General features: G+C 44.7%; 1 protein-coding gene across 1 annotated transcript in view; it reads right to left on the reverse strand.

Moving 5' to 3' along the window:
• The window catches only part of PLXNB1 (plexin B1), a 68,935-nt gene that overhangs the window by 19,052 nt on the left and 27,011 nt on the right, over positions 1-22,872 (reverse strand). The window contains exons 5-22 of the mRNA XM_085323948.1: positions 20,554-20,736; positions 20,138-20,266; positions 17,600-17,700; positions 16,726-16,858; positions 15,875-16,031; positions 12,819-12,927; positions 12,619-12,727; positions 11,181-12,041; positions 10,641-10,766; positions 9,438-9,560; positions 8,349-8,442; positions 7,956-8,122; positions 6,791-6,942; positions 4,843-4,948; positions 3,119-3,255; positions 2,311-2,487; positions 1,955-2,123; positions 637-879 (exon numbers count right to left, since the gene is read on the reverse strand). Of these exons, the coding sequence (XP_085180074.1) occupies positions 637-879; positions 1,955-2,123; positions 2,311-2,487; positions 3,119-3,255; positions 4,843-4,948; positions 6,791-6,942; positions 7,956-8,122; positions 8,349-8,442; positions 9,438-9,560; positions 10,641-10,766; positions 11,181-12,041; positions 12,619-12,727; positions 12,819-12,927; positions 15,875-16,031; positions 16,726-16,858; positions 17,600-17,700; positions 20,138-20,266; positions 20,554-20,736 (3,276 nt within the window). The remainder of the gene's footprint in view (positions 1-636; positions 880-1,954; positions 2,124-2,310; positions 2,488-3,118; positions 3,256-4,842; positions 4,949-6,790; positions 6,943-7,955; positions 8,123-8,348; positions 8,443-9,437; positions 9,561-10,640; positions 10,767-11,180; positions 12,042-12,618; positions 12,728-12,818; positions 12,928-15,874; positions 16,032-16,725; positions 16,859-17,599; positions 17,701-20,137; positions 20,267-20,553; positions 20,737-22,872) is intronic.

Below are 22,872 nucleotides of genomic sequence, written 5' to 3' on the forward strand. Positions count from 1 at the left end.
TAAGTAAAACCACGCTGATTGGCACTAATTACATTTTTAGGCTTTAATGCTTTCAAATTGAATTCTGCAGCAGCATTTTCATACTTCTGCCAAGAGTCCTGTCAGGGTAACCTAACAATTACAGGGCTCAACCGCCTTGCTCTTTGAGAGCTGATGTCATGTTGGTTCTCTCCCAGCCTTCTCAAACTTCTCTATTTCTCCAAGATGCATTCAATACCAACAGCTGAAGTCCTGGACATTTCTAAACTGGTATACCCTGGTAGTTTTCATTCATATATGAAAAAGAGTTAGTGGAGGAAGTGTACATCTCTGGGCACAGCCATTATCCTTCTCCATTTCTAGTAGACCAGAAAATACTCTTCCATACAAAGAAATACCTCAGAGCCTTTTTCTATGCATATACAGAAAAAAGAAGCACAAACAACGTCTTCCTTTTTGTATCATTGTTATGGAATAATTTTCCTACCTCCACCTAGTAACATTTCTTCCTTATTGCTTACTGTTGTGACAGGTTGTAGGCCTGTAGGCCTGTCAAATACTTTAAAAGCTTGGATGCAGGATCAAACTGATTAAAAACAGTCCCAGTTTAGCAACAGCTTTGTACAATTATGTTATTTCCAACTATTTTTGTATTACCTCCACAGAGATGACGCTTCCAGGCTTGTGACGATATGGTTTGGCAGGGTCTTCAGAATTCAAGGGTTTTAAGATGGGGTTGACTTCATAAGAGAAGGGCATGGGATGAAGCGAGTTGAAATCAAAGCTCAGATTATCCAGAATAAACTCCAGTTTGATATGAGCATTCCGCAAGAGCAGGTTAATGGCCGGAGTTTTGCACAAGATAAGGTAGGAGGAGTTAATGAGACACGGTTCTTCAAACTAAAGGCCAAAGGAAAAATGAGCGTCAGTATTGAAACTCCAGTGGTGCTGCAGCCCTACAGCACTCCCCCACCCTGAGCTCTTTGGGGCCAGCTTATATTCATCTCATCTGGAGCAATGCAAAAGCAGCTCTGCTAATTGCAGAGGGAAAACTCAACATCTGACGAATTCTCCATGATCCTCCAGAGAAAGTCTTCATAGCCATAGGTTTTGCTGTGAGCACCCAGGTCTCAACAGTGGAAAGCAGCTCCCACATTTCCCCCATGGCAAATCCTTGAGAGGCATCAGCTTTGGACTCCCTGCTCAGACAGGGCAGGACTAGGAACCTTCAACACCCAATTTAAGGCCATTTTTGTAGCCTGTATGCTTCTGTGAAAGAAGTTGTGGGCTAGGGGACATTTTGTGTGATAAAAGTATTACTGTCTACTTTTTCCCTCCCTCACAGGAATTCACCACCACAAGCGCCTCTTAAGAACATGTACAGGAAACTCTCCACTGCTTGTACTACAAATGCAAATCACTGCTGTATTGCAGCTATCAAATACCCTTTTGCTCTGCAAATTCTGCTGCATTCTCTACAGTCCTGAGGACCAGATCATTACTGCTCTGCAGTGACCCATCTCAGGACACTGACAGCAGAAGACCAGAAAACCATTGGTGGAATTGGTCATTTCACTCAACTCTGCCTATTTTAACATCTCAGAGTGAGAGATAGCCCGGGGATAGAGAGACACGCAAAAGGAAATGTCTGGAGCTTGGAGACGCTGAACAAGACAGACTGAATGGATCTGCTGTAGATTTCTTCATCTCCACACTGCTGCTCTGCTGTTTCTGTCTCCTACCACAAGTCCTGCACAGCTCTAGCCACAGGCACAGCTAACTCAGGCAAATATTTGTGAAAGTGCTCAACTTTTAAGCCTGAGAGAGAACACTTCCCTCTGCCCAGGGCTGTTAGTCAGCAGGAACCAAGACAGTAACTGCAGGGGTTCCAGAGGCCCTAGAGACAGAAAGTCCATCTCTCCAGTGCAGTGCACCAAATGCATCCTCAGCTGCTCGGAGTGATTTGCCACACTACCTGCTGGATGCTGCACAGAGCACCCTCAGGGCACTCAGTGTCTGGAATAATTCTGCGCCATCGTCCCAGTCCCCGGCGCCGGCGTTCAGATGGAGAAACTGTAACTCGAATCTTTGGTTTCTGCACAACATCCAGGTTGTATCCATGAACTCTGAGCACTCTCCCTCCACTGGAAGAGAAAAGCAGCTAGTCTCATCTATCTATTAGGCAATAGCTCTGTCCCCTGTGCTTCCACCCTTCCATTTATACCCAATGCCACAAGCCTGACTTTACTTCAGAGTGCAACACAACAGACAGAAGACACTGGTGCTGCCTGCCACAGCCTTGAGTACAGTGTAAGTGTTCTGTCTTTGTACCTGAGGAAGCTTTTAGGAGGCTCTGCAAAAGTGATGTTGGGATCCAGGGTGTATCTGAAGAGGGATCCTTCCAGTCTCCGCTCCTGGTCCCCATATTTGATGGTTACTGGGAGTTCTGCAGACACATTGCTAGGACTCGTCTGGCATGCCAGCTGATCCTCTCTCATTTCAGAAAGGCTTAGAGAGACAGAGGGGAGAACAAGGGATTAATACAGCCACTGCAGAGACAGGGTCTTTAGTGCTCTTTGTCGACAGTCTGTGGGCTCCTCTGATATTTTCCTAAATTTGATGTTAAAAAGTCTTGTAGCTTATCCACTTCCCTTTCTAATCTGGAAATCCTTTATAAGCAAGCAACAATTGCCGGACAATTGCCAGTGAGCAGCACACGGACAAAAAACAGATACAACCACTGTCCAAGACAATGCTGTCAGGCACACTTGTCCCAGCAGGGCAGAGAACAAGCAGCCCTTAGCATTAGTCTGCAGGAGCCAACTGTGGATGGGTTCCCATTAGCAAAAGCAGAGCTGTCAGGATGGGGTAGAGTCCTGTAAAAAGGCATGAAGAACAGAGACTATGGAGCATTGTCCCTGGGCAAGGAAAAGTGGGCAGGAAAGTAAGAGTTGAGGCTGCTGCCACAGCCTTCAAGAGGGAGGATCTCCAGCAACATGAGAGGACAGCGCAGCTCTCAGCGTGCAGAAAGGGCTGAGCCAGGCAGCACCATGCCCTGTTATTCTCTGGGAAGGACTGAGGGATGGGCAGCGCTCAGCCAGTGCAGCAGGCTATGTTTGGTTGCAGGCCCTCATCTTACATGTGGCAAGGGAGGTCTCCAAGCAGGATACTGATCTCGCTGGGATGTCCAGTCAGCAGCTTTGAGCCCAGAAGAGTAAGGCAGGTTCCTCCCGCTTTAGGGCCCTGAGTTGGAATAATGGATTTCAGCTCCGGGTTCTATGAGAAAAGAGTTAAGAGGTGAGTGACAAGGACCTCGCAAAACAAGGCAAGGAAAAAAAAACAGCAGAACATGCCCAGTGACCTCCAGTGCTCTGAAAACAGATGCTATTGTTCCCAATCACATGCAGGCCACAGCTAGGCTCAGGTTATTACAGAGCAGAGGCAACGGAAGAGGGATCAACAACGCTAGGAAACACAAGTCAGGGACCACAGTCTTTCCACATAAGGTAAAAGGCAGACAGATGCTGCAAACTGCAGAGCTGTGAGCCTCTCACACAAAGCCTGAGATTAGCAGTTCAAAGGGATTGTTCAGATCAGTAACTAGATTAAGTTACTGATAGTTACAAGTTAGGAATGACAAGGTAGCAAATAAATTGTCTGTCTGTTCAATAAAGGAGGAGGTTACCAACAGAGTGCCCTAAGAATTTGTGCAGAGATCTGTGCTGTTAAACATACTTGTAGGTGATCTGGAAAGGGGAGATGAAATTTGATAAATTATTCAGAGTAACAAAAACTTAATCCCATTGAGAAACCACATTCATTGTTGACGAACGAAAAGAAAGATATGTCAAGTGAGAAGGAGCAGGAAAACCACAACAATAAGAAAAAAGTAACCCAACAATACATGCACACAGTTGAGTTTTGAACTAGCTACTGTGCATTCAGGAGTGCTTTGGTATCTACGACATCTAAGATCCGTGGTTCATGTAGTAAAGAAAAAAATAAACAAAAAGAACCCCCACAAGCACTAGGACTTATTGGGAAAGAAATTTAAGGAGAAAAAAAGTTACTTTCGTACCACAGTACAAATCTATGTTACACTTGCATCTTGACTATAGCATACAGTTCTGACCACCTTGTCTCAGATTGGGGATAATAGAACCAAAATAGAGAAAAGAAACAAACATGATTCTATGCAGTCAAAGATGAAATAGGTTAAGAATTTTCAGGTCTCTCTTTTTCCCTTCCCAGGGGGGAAGGGAGTATACAATTTGGTAAATACAATTTTAAATGGCACAACAAGGATAAAAAAACCCAGCAATTCTTTCTTAAATGTAATTACTTAAATATTATCTTCAACCCAAGAACTATGAAATATTGAGAAACTATCAGACAGGAATTTAAAAATGATAGGAAGTATTTTTCCATACAACACACAGTAACTCTGGGCTTACTGCCATTAGCTGCTGAAGGTCAGAAGTCAAAAACATGTTCAAGCAGCAATTAGAAGGTTAACATAAAAAAGTCGTAAGTCCTATTAAAATGCTAAGTTACCAATAAAATCTCAAATTCAGGAAGTCCAAGCTGCAGATTGCCATGAAGTTGTAGTCTATATTAGCTTCTTTCCTTAAGCATTTAATGGAATATCAAAAGAAAACACTAGGCTTAATAGCTATGCTATTGCTATGACCCAGTGCAGCTGTTCTTGTGGTCTTAGGAATGGAAAACAACCCTTAACACCAAAATCATATAAAAATCCCAGCTACAAGCATCTGGCAAAGCCCAATAAGTTTATGCAATAAACAGTCCTGCAAAAAAGCACTGGAAGAATATGGAAAGGTATTTAAGCAGCAACAGCATTACCTGATAGGTGAAAATATGCCCAGAAACTCCACGTCCTCCTCCAGGCACTTCCACCACAACGTGCCCAAATTGCTCTGTCCAGCTCCCACCGGTGACACACACGATACTGCAGGGCAATCCAAGCATAGTGTCACACTCATGGAAGAGAAGATCAGCTGAATCCACCGTATCAGGCTCTAAGATGCATCTAGTACTCCCAGGTCCCTCTTGCAGCCCTACCACGTGCTCAGAATATACGATCGAACATTGGGAAGGAGCTTTAACAGTTGATTTAGAAGCAACTGATAAAAGCAGGGGGCAATTCCACAACCAAATCCTATCCAAAATTATTTCGCAGACAGGATGAAGCCTTTTGTAACACAGATGCACGAACAGGCCAAGAAGGGTACCATTATCACATCTGGAGTGGCCTCAAACTATCAGAGGCCAATCCACAGATTAACACTGTCTGATGCAGAAAACTCTTGAGGCTTTACATCTAGATGGCACTAGTCTTCAGCCAGTGACTTATGAGACCAGCCTATTCCCCTGATCTGCGCTACCCATTCTTCCCAGCCCCTTTTCCAGTCATAATTTGGTATGGAAGACAGTGACAAGGTGACAAGTCAAGCTGTATTTAAAACAGGGAACCCCATGTTACAGTCAGTTAACAGAAAACCTTTACTCTGCCAGAAGGGTTTCCTCAGCCTTCCTACGTGATAGGAAATTAATTTTGTTTGGCTTTGCTCAGGAGCGCATTCCAGGCTCACAGCTATATCCCTCAACCAAAATGGCTCAGGAATTTTGACTTGGGCAGTGTGGGGAGCCAGTCCCAGTCCAGGACCCTAGTGACATGCCAATACAGAACAAAGACTGTGCTACCCCAGAACAATATATTCTAGTTCTAGGATGAAAACAGAAAGCAGATGGAATAGGACAAACAAAGAGCACAGACAGGACAACACTGCTCACAGTGGGCCACTTCCCAACAGGATCTTACCTGGCTCCCAGAGGGAAGGGTGCTACAACTACTGCTAACATGGAATGGACAAATGGGTTTATAATAGCTCTGATGAGAGGTTACTCACAATTGCTCTGCTCTTCTCTCCACATCTCCTGCTGGTTGCTTGGCTCCTTTCCCTCCCTTGTCCAAGCCTCCCATCTACCTGCCCAACCACAGACCAACTCTGCACGTTTCCTTCTCCTTGCTTCCCAGCTGCCCCAGACATACCTCTCAACACCTGATTACAGTTCTTCACAATTCAAGTCCTTTCCTGACCAGACACACCAGATACCCACTGCCCTTTATCACTAGCGTAGCTGCATCTCACAGGACAGCTTTTTCCCCCCTTCTAATCTTCCTAGCCCCTGCTTCTATAAGCACTATGTGACCTGCCAGTCACTGAGGAGTGGCATAGGGCTAGCAGGACTTCCTTGTCAGTCACTGGCTAGAAATGTCCTTTCACTGGACGCATTCCTGGGAGACTGGTCAGCTAGAGAAGACTGACAGTCTGAGGGCTCAAACAGAGGCAAGAAACTATAGTACCGCCAACCACACATTCCCATCCTCACCCTGTGATAACAAGATCAGTACATTTTCCTAGCAATGCCACTTGCAAAAGCCACATCTTCGCTTTCTTGAAGTCACCTCGTAACAGGGTGATGACATACGCCCAGGAAACCACATGGCGCTTAGCCTGTGACTCCTCTGAGCCAGCTAGTTTGCAGGTCCTGCACTGACAGCATGTTCAGCATACAGCAGCACTGTTGGGTTGTTTCCTTTCACACAATCTTATCTCCAAGGTCACTGCCTAACTAATCAGACGATGACTTTACTCAGCGGCACTCCCTGGGGAACAGGCAAGGCTCAATACCTGCTACAGCAAAGGCAATGAAATTTCAGCCTAGTATCAGCAGCCAAGGGAAAAGCCAGCGCCTGCCTCTGGGAGGAGGTTCACAGATACTCTACCTGCTAGAGATCTCATACTCTTGAGCATCTACGGCACAGGGAATTCCTGCAACAGTGACAGTTTCTGCAATGTCTTGATGTTTCTGCCCGAGGTTTGAGCCAGTGATGGTGATTCTAGTGCCACCTTCCACTGGTCCAGACAGGGGGTACACCTGCAAAGACATCCGCACACGTGTAAATGTCACAGTATCTCATATCCCTTCAGTCTGGCAACTGATCTGCAGCACAGGGTCCTTCTGAACTGCCCCATTACCAATTCTGCCTTGTCTGGGCATTGCAATAGACTCCTTTTACTGTCTGGGACTAGCGTCAGTTTACACCATCACCACAAGAAAGGCCATAAATGAGAACACCACAAACAGAGCCTTCTTTTCCATATCTCACTGTTTCAAGCAGTCCTCCTAGAGACTACAGATTTCTAAGCAAGGGCTGCCCTGCTTTGACTTTTCATCAACATGCTGACTACTCCAAAGGGCATTTCTGCTGAAGAAGTGGGAATGCAGAGCTCATGTGTTACTGGTATGGAAGCAGCAAGCACCATCCTCCTCAGCATCAGTACATCAGTGAATTCCATGCTGCACAAACCTCAGAGCTCTGGCCCTGAACAGCATCCAAGATAAGCTAAGACAAGATGCAGCACATGGATGTTGTGTGCCACTGGAGGGAGGACAAGCTGACAGCAAAAGGGACACACAGCTACAGACATTTGTCATGTGGCAGTTAGCGAGAAACATTCAAAATAAACAGATCAAAATCATTAATCCCAGTAACCTGTCATGCCCTTCCCATCCCTGCTGGCCCATTACCATTTTGGTTTTGTCCTCCTTCTCCCCAGCTGGGCCAATCTGCTTCAGCAACTGTTGGAGGATCTCATCTGCAGGATGATTCTGCTCCTTCCAGCATGCCAGTTTCAGCTTTCATGAGGTACAAATGCATCTTTCCCCATTGATCTCTATCAGTCCCTTGACAGCCCAGCACAAAAGTCTAGTGTGTCCCCCTCCCCCAACATTGAGGAACCACAGTAGAATAGGACTAATGTGTTCTTCAGGTGGCCAATGCATTGTTGAGCTGCACTATTTGCAATCTGAGTTCAGACCTCTGGTCTCAGCTGGAGGATGGAGCCCTCCTTGTCCCAGTACAGTACCCTAACAAGCAAGCTACTCACAGAGTGAATGAGAGGTGCTGGACACAGGTCCTCTATCTCTTCCTTGCAGGAACCCCTGAAGATACAGCTAGGGTTTTCGCCTCCACACCACACACAGTTGTACTTCGAGTCAGCTGTTTGGCAGCGGCTACAATCTGTGTGCCCCACAGAGCAGTTGTAGAAAGTCACTGCAAAGGAGAAATATTCAGAGGCATCTGCAAACATTGCTTAGGGCACACGTTTGGGCACCCTCTCTTGTCCTCCCCATAACAACTCACAGGAGCAAGGGCTGTACAGCTTCCCCCATTTCCCTGTGATAGGACTATTAGAGACGCCAAAAGTCAAGCTGGCAATTTCTCAACCTCCCTCCATCCCAGTCACTGTATTCTTGCTGTGGGGGTGTTGCATTCCTACCGTGAAGATCTGCAGCGCTGTCCACTCGAAGGTGCTGCTGCCTCTGCACAAACACCACAGCATTGAATTCAAGTTGAGGTGCTGTATAACTGTACTGCAGAGACAGAAAACAAAGTCAAGGACTTAACGGAGGCACAAATGAGCCAGTTGAACAAACGAAATCAGGGTCTGTCTAACCTGCACAGAGCACTGGGACACATATAACCTATATGGAGCTTCCTGCGAATGTGGCCAGACCACTTCCGATGGCAAAAGTGGTCAAGGTAGCATTAACCAAGGCAACAGCAACATAAGCCTGCCCTCACTAGTTCACACAGCCACAATACCTGCACTAGGAAGAACAGCAAACACTGGTTCACCAGGTGAGCACTGTGAACATACTCACATACTCACACAGCTACTTGCCTAACTTCATAGCTGTATTCCTAAAAATCTAACTTTCTACCTACAAGCCACCTGCTCAGAATTGCTCAAGATAGCCTTTCAGCACAATTCATTTCAGTTGGGACCAAGATGTAGGATTGTAGTTGGTCTAAAGGGCTTGTGTCCACAAAAGCTTATGTTGTTCCTCTCCTTCAACTGTGTTAGTTTGCAAACTAAAAATATCACCTCTGTTTGAAAATCCTGCCTCATGCAATATCCACACATCCTGAAAAACACATCACTATTTTATTGTGCCTGATATTCTTATAATCCATAGGCTAGCTTACACTGCCAAAACCAAAATTTGTATCGATATCCTCTTTTTCTTTTTGCAAAAGAACCACCATTCCAGAGGAAATCACAATCCAGGAAAACATGACCAGCAATCACTCAAGCTAAAACAAAAACAGCATTGTCCTGGCAGGTAGCATGGAGCAGTGATTCAGAAACAGCATTGTTCTTTGCTGTGGTAAATGCAGCAACAGATCTTGTGGCTCAGGCAGCACAATCCTTCTGCAGGCTGAATACACCATTATCACCAGGCAGCAGCATCACAGATGAGGATGCACTCCTGAAGAGCTTGCTTCCCAGCCTGTCAGATAAGTAAGCCAAGTAAAAACAGATCAGTGTGAACTCAAATAAAAATCACACATCCCAAGTACTCACCTGGTGCAGCTGACATGTGATATAACAGAGGGACTGGTTTGTTTCTTCCTGTTCCACATAAGCATCCATCACCACTGTCCTCCCCTCTAAGTTCAGGACACACTCATAGTCCCACTGCTGGTCCTGCAGATGGCAAGAGACATACAGCACCGTTTCTCTACCACATGGAACTTCCTGGTACACGCCAGTTCAGTACCCTGTACCATGCCACTTACTGAACAGGCAGTGCGTTCCTCTCATTCCCTTCATTAGACCATTTCTGCACTATATTGGAGGGCTCTCTATGCTCTCACTGCCCCCACATGTGAAAGGAATCAAACTGACACAAAACAAAACACCTAGAAGGGACCACGCGAATGTCTGTGGGGAGAACTCAGCACAGGAGGAAGAATTAAAGAAAAACCAGTGGGACTGTGAGGTTATATCTGTAAAGCTCTGAGAGACAAGCCTAGAAATGAAAAGTAAAGTGTGCAGATTGGGGCAGTGCACCTCAAAAACACTAAGGATATTATTTTCTCTCCTATAAACTTGCTACCAAATTGCTTAGACAATTCCTGTAAAAAAAGACAGATACGCATCTGTAATCAGCTCTGTTCCTCTGTGCAATGTAATATATCAGGTTTAATACATAAAGTAATAATTAGTCTGTGGGCTGCACGATCCAAGGTGGTCATTTGTAAGCAGTTACTAAATCAGTCTTCTGTCTTGAGAAGCAAGCAGAATTTTTATCAGAGGCACACCCAAGGAATGTAGCTTTCAAGGCTGGTTTTCCCCACTGCAGAAGTTTCAGGTATGACAGGAATAGCCACATCAATATTAGTAGGCCAGAAAGGAAAAGGAGCAGATGACTTATCTTCAGCTTATGGAGACAGGAACACACACAGAGATTCAGCAGAAAGTTACTCCAAAAACTATCACCTGCAGCACAGCATAGGTGCAATTTAATGCTAACACATGCAGATCATTTCTGACAGGTGGGTCCACACCTGTACTCTCCTCCCTGGGTACCCTCCCACCCACCAATAAGTCTAACTATGTAATTCCTTATCTATAGATCTGCTATTTCTCTAGCAGGAAAAAAAAATCTAGACAGAGCCCTATCACCTCTTACAAGTATTTTTAGCAGCCCTGGGGACAGGTTGCCCCAAAAGTGCTCTATTTTACGACAGTTTCTCAATGCTAACAGGAGATAGCGGCTACTACCTGATAGAGGTGGAAGTTCTTTCCCAGCAGAGTTATCTTCCTTGCCACATTGACTGGAAACAGCGAAGAACCCTGGATTCCTTGCACACAAGGACATGCATCAGGACCCCAGATAAGCTCTTCATTCTGAAAACAAACACACACCTTTAGAGAAAGGGACTTCTGCAGCTCAGACAGCTCAGAGGGAATCAGAACCTAATAGACCAACAGAGAAACAGGAATAGGAAGCTGTGCTTTTTTATCACAGAGTTACAGAAAGCCGAGCAAGAGCCCAAAGTGGTGAACAGCAGAAAGTTGTGAACATGCTAGGCATCACAGGACCTCCAGGCCAGAACTTTTACAAAACCTTGGAACATCTTCCCACATATTTTTGCTTTCTCAAGGTGCCACTTCTCACCCTGCATATTACAGCTGTCAGCTTTTCTCCTCTAGAGGAGCTCAACCTCTCCTGTGTGCTGAAATGTATTAGATCAGTAATCTGTACTGAAATTTTAAAGTGTTACAGCCTTAGGTTGTGGACTCCAAAGTCCAGTAACCTACCTCCTCCCAAAACCCAGGGGCATCATACTGATAGTCGAGGTCAGGATGGACGATCCTGGGAAAGTCAGGAGCATCCCTTTCTGAAGAATCACCGTCACCCGAGAGAAGAGTAGAAGCAGAGAAGGGAGATGTGTCATTCTCAGCCTGCAGCAAATCCATCCAATCCTCTGCGTCCTGGAGCTCTGTGCCTTCCCCCAGCAGCCAGTCCGGGGGAGCTGATGGCGGGAGGTCTGAAGCAGGTAGTTTAGTTCCCAGCTCTCTGGGAGAGTCAGAGGCAACACGGACCCCTGGCTTATAGCTGTAGGTTTGGGGAGATGGGATAGCAGATGTCAATGCCTCTGTAGCAGGAACAGAACTAGGAGGCCACGTGAAACTGGTGACGTGAGGAGAAGGCGTTACTGCTGCCACAGACGAGTGCAGAGGACTACCCACCACAGTGGTGGGTGAGTTGGTGGGCCACGGCTCCTGTGTGGTGGCTCTCGCCTCAGAGGTAAGCAGGGTTGTGAGATCCACAGGCTTCGATGGGCTGGTGACAACAGATGCAGCAGGGGAAGTTGTATCTGGCACCATGACAGCAGGTTTGTCTGCCGGTGGTGGCAGAGGGGATTCTGTGGAGGCTTGGAGAGAGGCAGCTTCAGATGAGAGAGTCGAGTACGTGTAGCTGAGGGTCCCGATAGGCTCAGTTGTTGTATCTGAGACTGCAGAGGTTGTGATGGGGACAGGCTCTGTGGGGGGCACAGTGCTCAGCACCACACGCACAGGGGGAGTGACAGGTTTTGTGGCCGCTGTTGGGGCTACAGTGGAGGATTTGCTGAGGGGAGCTGCTGAAGAAGGAAGCAGACTCGAGGTTGGAAGCTGGGCCTAGAAAAGAAAAAAAACAACACAGTGGAGTGAGAAGAGAAAAAACAGTAAAACCCAAACAGAAGACAGATTATTGCTTCCTGTAGCAACATTCATGAGAGGCTGCTTCACCCACTGGATTTCAGTGGGGATTACATGTCATAGCAACTTTCTTGGGACAGTACCAGGCAGGGCTCACAATGCAAAAGATTCAGCAACAGTCCCTCTGCTCAGACAGAGGTCCGCATGCCTTCACCCCTCACAGTCTGGCAGTGACCTCTGGCTGCCACAAATGCAGCTGCTTTGTGTCTCCACTCAGAGCTCCCTGCAGGCTTGCTCTTGTGCCTCACCTCGAGAACCTAGGCTGGATGACCCAGAGAGAAGACTGACCTGCTTCATCTGATGACACCTGCCCTAAAACCTAGCAAGGTCTTGTAACAGTGTGGGCGCATAGAGCCTCATGTCATATCAAGGGGAAGATCTGCTCCAACAAGCTCAGCTCCACGCATGAACCAATTGAGAGCTACTTTACCTGAGAAGAGTAACTCACTGGGACACAAGAAAGCTGTTAGCACATACGACCGACTAGGAAATGTACCCTTTCGTTGTAGATAATGGTTCCTTCCTCACAGGCCGCTTTGTGGGTGCAGAGGTGCTGCTGGATGCACCAGTTACATCCCCAGAGACTGCTCACACACTTCTGGCACCTGGAACAGTGATACAAAAGCAGCTTTTAAGATGACCCAGGAGGGGACATTCACCCTCCCCATAACTAGAGATAAAAACCCAGGTGCTCACGGTGCTGATTTCCATAGCAGGGCAACAGCAGCACAGTCATAGAAAGAGAAGTCCACAGAGGCAATGAAGATGTCATGGAAACGCACTACAAGCTTTATGGTGACATGATCTGAAAGCAAAAATAAAAATTTCTTAAAAATGAGCCACTATAAGTCTGTAATACTGTTAGGAGAGACAGCATGCTTTAGGGAAGACACCATCAAAAATAAAGATTGATTCTCTTGCATCCTTGTAGCATCTCTATTCCTGGATTATCCTATGGACACTAAAAACAAGTTGGACAAGCCTGTCAGGAATAGTTTATGAGGACTCTTGCCAGCTTAGGGAAAAAGAAAGGGCTCTGAAGATCCATTCACCTTTATCTGCTGTAATTCCACTGTCATCTCGGTATTACAGGAAGAAGTAACATTCCAGGCTCAAATCTGATTGCTTTCCTTTGCCAGCCAAATTAAAACCAAACCCTTCAAACTGACATGCACTTCATCTGCTGACATCACCTTGAGGGTCTTTGTTATATGTCCAGACTAAGTGAATAAGTGAAGGAGTTCACAAAACTTGCAAACTCAACTTCAGTGACTAAAGGCTTTCATCTGCTTCAAACTGAGGTCTCACGTTAGCTCCATCCTCAGGATAGCCTCCTCCTCTTTGGGGAAAGACTATCACTGTTTTCTGATAGACTGGGTAACTGCTGAGATAGTCATAAGTTAAAGACAGAGCTGACAGCATGAGCCTGACAGATTTTGCATACGACAATACTTTTAAAACAAACAAAAATTAATCTTGATTCAGACAGGTGCCTCCCGATCCTAGAGTCAGATGTTAGTTCTCTAAATAATGGGAATACGTTACATGCTTTGCCAGGCTCCAAGAACTGCCATTTCTCCAAAACCGTTTGCTCTAAAAGAAGCTTGCTCATCTTTCCTCTCAGAGTTCAGGCCTTCTCTTGCAGGTAAGATCCATTCATTTGCAAATGTTTGGACCACAACAAAACAGCTAGCTTATCTGGTGGAGAATCAATCAGGCCTAAGTTGGGTTCATGATAGAATGGCAAATAAAGTAGTATGCTAGTAAACAGCTGATCATAATGTGTGTACGAAAAATCACGACTAGGAGAAAGGGAGTGCATCATCTGTGGCTGGAGGCAAAAGATACTACAGTACTGCCAACTTCCATTACTGCATCAGAGGTGATTGTATTTGGCAGTGATGGAAAGGCCAACACCTCCCAGAATTTCAGGGCTATGACACCACATTTATAAATGGTCTTCTCCCCAAGAAAGCCATTATTTCCCATGACTGCCAATATTGCTATTCAGCAGTGCAGAAGACAAGGATGAGTGCTTGCAAATTAAGAGCAAGAGTTTCTGCTACTGACTTGGAGCTTATCAGCTTGAAGTGACAGATGACCCGGTAAAAACAAGCCTTAAAGCAAAGCTGGAAAAGGAAAATTCAATGATCTGGGAAAGATATTTCAAATAAGAATGGGAAAGTTCCAGCGCCTTTGTCTGAGGCCCTGATGAGACCTCATTTAGAAAATAATGTATGATTCTGGTTACCAGCTTCAATTCATCTTAGCAGAGCACAGAAGTAGTGCCAAGAAGGGCTACAAATACAGTGAAGGAAAGAGGAAACCTACATAACAGAAGAACACGAATAAAGAGTTGGTACAGTTAAAATAGCAAAACTCCACGCTAAGAATGCCTAGCCATAAGTCCTTGGATGGTAGAAGAGCTGCTGAAGAAAAACAGTAACACAGATGAGATCAAATGGATGCATACCATCCATGAGAAAGTTAGGCAGAAAGGAGAAGCAGCTTGCTAAGCCTCAGAGAAGCAACATGGAAATAGCACAGGTAAAAAGCATCCATGAAGACCCAGAGGAAGAGCAAGGCTGGCTTACAAATGCACCAGTAAGAATATTTGAAACTTGGAGAAGTGGAAACCAGCCTGTGGCTTTATCTACTCTGTTTTTCCACAGCTGTGCTCAATATCAGGCTCACTTTTGCACAATCAAATGGCTAAAACCAATCCCATCCACTCTGCTACAATGACAGTGCATGAAGTGTTTTTCCTCTATGCCTGTCCACTATGAACGGAAGCTTAGTTGGTTCTTTCCAGACTAGAATAGTGTGAAAAACCAACAGGTAAGTATCAATGAAAAAAATCAAGGAGTTTAAGACTGAATGACTGTGCTGGCTAACTTCAGCTGTCACACTATGTCCATGGAGGATCTTTCAGATCTATTAGCCAGCTGCATAGTGGCACAGCAAATCTGTTTAGCCATTTAGATGAGTCTTGTGGAATGCTTTTCAACCTGTACCAGCCTTTTATTTCAGATGAAAAAGTTCTCTGAAGAGATCAGCTCATCAGCACTCATATTGACTGGTTAAGTACTGCAAAATCCAACGCAAAGATTGCAAAGATAAACTGAGTGAGAACTTTCCAGGTGTGTTTAGTCTTAGAGTGGCCAGTTAGGGATATCCAGTCATTCTCTGAGGTTATGCGGCATTGCAGATTTATTTCTGATCTCTTCTAGAACTGTGAATCTTTTCTAGCCTTTCAAGTACTTTCTTGTCCTGCTAATACATGGGGTTTAAAAACATTTGTGTTTTGTTTGATTTTGAAACACCACCTCATTTTTAAAATAAGAAAATAGAAATAAAGAGAGACAGTGCATGTAAGAAAGTGAGTGTGCATGAAAGGAAAAGCACACACATGCACAAGAGTCCTATATCCAGATTTGCAACATGACTGCCAAGCCAGCTACCACTCTAAACTGCATTTCAGATCACATTCAGATTTACGTATAACCCTTCAAGCAGAACCTCCTTTCCAATTACCAGAATTCAACACTGGAATCTGGCAACATCCCAGAATAGCACAGGATATGTGTGACACAAGTAAAAGCAAACATATTATGATAGAATGAAATGAACACCTGCTGATAGACCATGTACATTCATGACTGTTAACCCTGGCAATCTGATGGATCTGAAGTGTACTTTCTCCCGACAACGCTATCAGAGCTATCACACTGCATTTAAAGCATTTCACTGACCTGCTCCGTTTGGCAAAGCTGGTGCTTGGCTGGGATCTGGCGAGGGACACATGATTCCCGACTCTGTCAGAACTGCTGGGCTTTCATAATCTTCAAAGTAGCACGAGTAAAATTCTTCCTCATGTAGAGATGGTAAGTCTGAGATAGCCAGGAATATCTACCAATGCAATAACATTCAATAAATTATTTGTCCCCCAGTATATTCTTCATTTCATGTAATTCTTTGCTTCTACTTTTTCATAGTAAGAGCCCCAGAAAGAAGTCACCCATATACCTATGCATTTTTCTATTATGCCTCCTAGGCCTGGCTGCTCCTTTCATCATGCCTTGCGATTCCCAAACCAGACTTGCTCATTAATCAGCAAGATTTCCCCCTTTGCTCAAATCTCCAACTGAAGGCAGGTTCTCACTACATCCTGACAAACTTACAGACTTCAAAATACCGCAGCCTCTTGTTGGCTTTTCTACCAGCTCTCCGATACTGAAGCTGTAACTTTAGGGAGCTTCTTTCAGATCTTTCTGACAACAAGTATCAGAAATACTCTGAATCCACACAGAAGGGTGCTCAGTACAAATCAAGGACAGATCCCACCCAAGCATCCAAATAGTGCAAAATACTTAATAACTTCCTATTTGCAGACAAGGACTCATAGCTTCAGATGAACAACAATGAAATTATCTCCTGGGAGAGTCAAGTCATGTAAGCTCCTTATGCAAGATAGAACATGTGCTTGAAGGCTTAGTGGTTCAATATACCACTGAAAGCAACAGGAGGACTTGTGACCCCTCAGAGCTTGCAAAGGGCCTTCTACATGCCTGAGCATCATCACAGGAGAATCATCATTACTCACATTTCTCTTTTCCTCTCTGCTGATATTGGCTGGAGTTAGTGACTGAATGGACAGGCACTGCTGTGTAGAGTTAAAGCTCCACAGCCACTGCTCGCTCACTCTGGATCGCAAGCACTCAGAGCGACGGCTGCACCTACAGAGAAATAGCAGGAAGTCCTATGAGAGGTCTGTGCAGCCTAAACAGGACACACTTTCTCTGGCTTTCAAGTGGACACTGGCTTTCATAAACCTTGCTGGAGGGTCAGGGAGCCTACTGCACAAGCCACAGAAGTCCCAGCCTCCCATCACCATCCCTAACAGGATAAACTGTTACCAGTACCTACAGATGAATAGGCACTCACTGGGCCTCAAGGGCTATCAACTAGTTCCTATGGCATCCCTCTAGGAGACACAGTCAGCGAGCAGACACACGCACTGGAATAAACCATGTCTTATTAAGCAAGATCGGTGAGTAAGAAGTGAAGCAGCATGCTAAATAAGAAAGTGACATCGGCAGAACAGCCAAGATAGTTTCGCTGTATTTGAAATGAGGCAGTTCAAGCTGCAGCCACACTGAAAACAGGCAGAAATCCACTGTGGAGAAACACGGTGAGCGGTGACCAAAGACCCAAAAAGCAACAGAAAGATACCCTCTGTGCTGCAAAAAGAAGTGCAGCTGTGGTTGGTGGTGGTGATGCTTTAGGGAGGCAGGTGGAAGAATGGTAACTTAGAGAAAGTGAATCCATAGACCAAGCATATCACATAAAGCAGCTACAAATAAACTATCTCCAGACACACAGACATATATAGAGATATACATACAGAAATGAAAGAGAGTAGACATTCCCTAAGCACCATCCCTCCAAAAACCTTGCAAGTAACCAGTCTGTCTTACCGTCCCTGAAGGACGCACCAGCCACAGTAAGGATCTTTCAGTGTCAGACAGGATTCACAATCCGAGTACAGAGAACACTCCAATATGGGAACCTTTACCACCTAACAGAAAAAGAAATCAGTAAGAACAGCACACAAAAAGTTCCAGTTCTGTGACTTCTGGCCAGCTAAGTTCATTAACCTGATGCTCACTACAACTGTCTTAATTCCCAATACTGCTTAGAACTAGAAGAAAAAATGAACAAATTTCCAGAGCCTATCTGAATGGCTGTTTCACTGTTGATGAAAAGCACTTAAACATCAGTTTCTACAGAGGCATGGAGGCAAATCTAAAACAAAGGCATTGCTATAACATAGGTTACCCTTGACTTTCGTGAAAAAAAACTTATTTAGTGATTAAAAACTACACTTTAAAGAATAGCAGTCTCTGTCTCTCTGACTGCATACACACCACACCTCTGAACCCTCTCTTGGGCAAACAAGGTTACAAGGTTGAGCTTCTCAAATTTCTCATTACGATGTGTTTTTTTCCAAACCATTAATTGTTTTAAAGCATTCTTTCCCTGAAAGAGCTAGAATTGTAACATCCATTTTAAAGAAGGACTCCAGAATTGATTTCAGATCTAGCAAAAAGCTCACGAAAGAAACCGTTGTATCATGCCTCTCCATTTTTCCTTCATACATTGCTACAGGATTATATTAACCCTTTACTTCAAGGGCTTGCAATATTACAAAAAATAAATCTGAAAAGGATCTCTCCATTTAATCTATTTCATTCCTCAAGGCAAAAATCTGCTAGGTATGTTATTCATATTAGTGTATCTATTCCAGAAATTTTCCTAGAATGGAAAAAGTCATAAGCTACCCAGGCAATTCACGTGTCTCTATCCTAATCATTTGGAGTTCTTCCTTATTTCCTTGTCTAGATCTCCCTACTTGCAGTCTGAACCACAACTCCGTGTCTTACTCACTAGCATGCTGGAGAAGGGTTACTTCCTTCCTTTTCTCTGTTATCACTTGCCTCCCCCTTTTTCCTTCCTTCTCCCTTAGACTTAGGGATACTAGTTCTTTCAGTCTTCCCTGTTTTTCAGGCCTCCACTGTTCACACTTCTGCTCGTCTGGACTCTGTCACGGCAGATCATCTCTGTTGACAGCAGGTGACTGAAGCTGGATACGGTAGCTCTGGCTTAGGCCTCTGAGTGCATCTTCTCTGTTGCCCAATTCTTATTCGGCAGGACTATCATTTGACAGAAATTAGACCAACGGGCTTTGATCGATGCGGAAGAATAACCTCCTGCTTTCCAGGGGTAAGTCTGACTTGCAGAACACTTCTGCTGTGCTCTGTCAACATCCCCCTAGCCCCTGCCTTGCAGATTTCAGTCTCTTGCCCCTTCTTTAATCAGGTGCAACACTGCCAGTTACTTTAAATTATCATCTTCTAATCCCTAACCCAATACTTTTGCTAAATACATCTTGTTATTTGCATTCTTTATTGACAGAACAATTACTCTTACGGATATATTTCAGATTTCCCTAATCTTCTTCCACTCACAGATTTTAACTCCTCCTTTGAAGTGTTACAGAATTTCTGAATCCCACAAAATGCACACAGGGGGATGAAAGGAAGCAGTCCTTTTCTGGTATGCTCTCATTTGTAGTTTGCTCTTTCCTTCACACATGGAGTAACTCAGAGCCTACTTTTCCTTTGCTAGGAGAACTCTCTTCTTTCTAGCTCAAGTAGCTGATTTGAGCATTATATAAATCCTCTTAAATAGGGTATCTATAGCTGGATTTTCTACTCTGCAGATATCAGTATCCCAAAAGTTTCAGCAATCCTCCTGCCACCAGACAGAGAACTACACAAGGCAGGAGAAGATAATGGAAAGATGCCTAACATGGTTCCTTATATATCTTGATTTCATCTTCAAGACTGTTATTATCTACCTGGTAAAAGCACACCTCTGCTAACTCAAGATACTTCCCACACATTTCTGCTTTCCATAGGTTATGTGCCTACAGAAGAACAGCTTAATCTTCTAACTGATTAAGGACAGGAGATATGCCACAGTTTTAATTACACAAAACCTCCCTTTTCTCTTTACAGTCTGCTGCAAACCCAAAACTAGTCATATCACTTGTGAACTTAGGAGGCTCATATTCCTCTGCTCAGGTGGAGACGCACTGCCACCTAAACAGTCCCTGCTCAACACAGAGAACCCAGGGATTTGTGCTCACTTCCTTCCACCTCAGTGGAGCAGCCTTTTGTAACCTGCAGTTCACATTCCTCCACCATCACTGATACAACACTGACAGCCATGTGCAAATAGGCCATGGTTTAAGGTAACAAGACTTCTCCCACACTTCATACAGCTTTTGCAGAAGACCAGTCCCCTATCAGTATGCCAGAATGGCAGGCAGGTGCCAACCAGCACAAGTCTAGCTATAGGCACTGTTTCTCTGCCTCTTCCACCACCTTCAGCAAGTCGACTGGGCCACAAATGCTTTTATTTCGCTGTAGAAGAGATTTTATTGCTCTTACCATTGACTGGGTCATGACGAAGAGGTGCTTCTGCAACTGGTCAAATAGCAGGTCTCCACTCACCATGCTGTTTAACTGTATAGCTAAAGAAGCATATATACTGGTATCTCCCGTTGCTCCTAAGTATGCCTGCAAGAGACAGAGTCATGCTGGTACACAGGCAGAGTATCAGAGCAGGAGCAGAAGTATGATACAGTAGTCCTGACCCGTAGCTCGGCGCAGATGTAACCAAGGGCAGCATGATGCTTTGAGCATTCATGTACAGACAGCCTGAGAAGCAGCCATCTGATAGCAATGATCTTTAGTAGGGACCTGATTGCTTAAGGGATCGAGGGGCACGAGAAATTGCCTTTTCCCTTCACCTGAACATCCCTAGCTAGTTTTACCTGCTGGTTCTTGTGGCATCCAGCTCATACCTTGTGCAGTCTCCCTCTGCTGTCTCCCAGAAAAGCAATAGTGTGGCCATCTTCCACATTCACTGCCACAGCTGTCAGACGGGCTTCTCTCTTCTCCAGGAGAGGAGCTGCAACCAGGGGTATCCGGCTGGCCATAGGGCTGGGAGTGTGGTCAGAGCCACAGGGGTATGCATACAGGGTGTCCTTCATTGAGGAGAAAAACAGGGAGACCAGGACAAAAGAAGATACAAGTAACATTAGCACCTTCAACCTTTATCATCGTCTTCTTCCAGTCAAATTCCTCAAAGAGGTGCCTAAACAGAGAATTCAGCTTTGAACACCTCTGGGGTTTTGAAATATGAACAGAAAAAACAACTTTTAATTATTAGTTTAGTTACATTGGCTGTTTGTAGCCTTAAAGGACCCTGCAGGCATTTCAGCCAAGTCCTTTCAGCGTAACACACATACCAGTAATGAAATGCATCTAAACTCTATTACACTACCAGACCCTCAAGTAATGGGTTTAGAGAAAATTCACTCCATTTTTCAGAACAAACCAGCCAAAAAGGAGATGAGAATTTCTGCTTCCAGTGCAAAATGGAACCAACTACCCAGCCACAAACATCACCTCCAACTATTACCCGTGTTTACACTGTGCTATCATACCACTTGCAAACGTGAGTTCTGAAGCAGAACCCCAAAGCACGTATAAGCACAGATTGGAACACAGCTTACAAATTACACCTTAAAAAGCAAAGTGCACAGGCCTAGAGTGAGGTCACACACACACATAAAAGTCTTTTCTGCACATCACCACAATTCTTCAGAGCTTTGTTAGATATCTGAAAATTAATTACACAGTGTATAAAGGACTGTGTGAAAACACTTATCTTTCCGTTCCAGTTAGATACCTTCCAATCCCACCAAACATTTACTTATTGAATTTTAAAGAAAAGAGAATAAAAGCCGCTAACTGATTTACTATTTGCATGTCTGGAGAGAAGATATTTCACTATACTGTTCCCCCCCMCCCTCCCAAACAACATATCCAATTTTGTCTAGGATAGTTTCTCCATTGCTTTATAGTCTTAACACTTTGTTCTGTATCCAATCTAATTTTACAGTACCCCTTTGAAGGCTCAATGAGGTATTGTTCATTCAACAACTACAAACAACATTTCTATTAATTAATGGCTCATCTTCAGACAGCGTTGTTTGTACAAACTATTGATTTCCACCACGGCTAGCATTTGCACCCTCCTCTCCAGCCCGTTACTGATCACTTTTATGAAGCTGCGCATGGAGCAGGTCATTAACCGAGCAGTTCACGTCGGCTACAGTTCCCCTTTCGCCCTCGGGCGAGGTGGTTAAATGGAGATTCCCGGAGCAAGGCGAGACAGTCTTTCCGTCTGCCGTCCCCGACGTCCCGTTGCCGGCACCGCGGCGCGCGGTACCGTCTGCACCAGGCGGGCCGTCCTCCCTTGTCGGCGGCCGGCGATAACACCCACGACGTGGAATTCTCGAGGCATCCGCCTGCTCCCCCCAGTGCAAAACCTGAGCCTTTTCACTGCTTTCCTCCCATTTCTCTTTTTTTTTTTCCCCACATAGCAGCCCACTGGAGAAACTATTAATTACCAGGAGCTTTTGACAAAGTCTATGGAAATTCCATGGTAAAATATATTTAACCTACTCACCTCTCTTCTCAGATTTACTGCTATTGTAACAGGTAAGGAGGGGGCAACACGATATTTCCATTGAAGAAACCATGCCAGACTACTACTACTTTCTTTCTGGTGTTTTGCTTTCCTTTCAAATACTAATTCAGCTAATTTACTATGCACTAGGTGCAAGGCTCTAAATTCACGTCTCAGAGCAGGTTACACTTCTAGCAGTTCTTAAGAGTTTCTACCGTCCTCTAACCTGGCATTCATTAAGGGGGCAGGTTTAGCTCAGTTGGTTAGAGTGTGGTGCTGCTAATGCCAAGGCTGCCGGTTCAATCCCCGTATGGGCTATGCTGAGGGTCGGACTAGATGATCTCCAGAGGTCCCTTCCAGCCTTACCATTCTATGAGTCTATGATTCATTCTGAATGACAGATTTGATATTTTTCTCATCAGCTCTCTCTCTTCATTCTTAAGGTTCTTCCAAGCTCCTTTGGGCTTTCCCAGTTAAAAATTCCTATTTCTCCAGCTGTCCAGTTCCTGTAAATTTCAATGGCAAGTGGGTTGCTGTTGAATTTCCATATTCAAAAAACCCAAGCCTTTACCTTGAATGAAATTGTAACAGTCTTTTGCAACTTTTGTATCAATTCAGACAAACACTGGGGCCTAATGACCTCACT

This window comes from Rhea americana, unplaced genomic scaffold (genome assembly GCF_003343005.1).
Source record: "Rhea americana isolate MKP2758 unplaced genomic scaffold, rheAme1 scaffold_120, whole genome shotgun sequence".
NCBI classification, from domain to species: Eukaryota; Metazoa; Chordata; class Aves; order Rheiformes; family Rheidae; genus Rhea; species Rhea americana.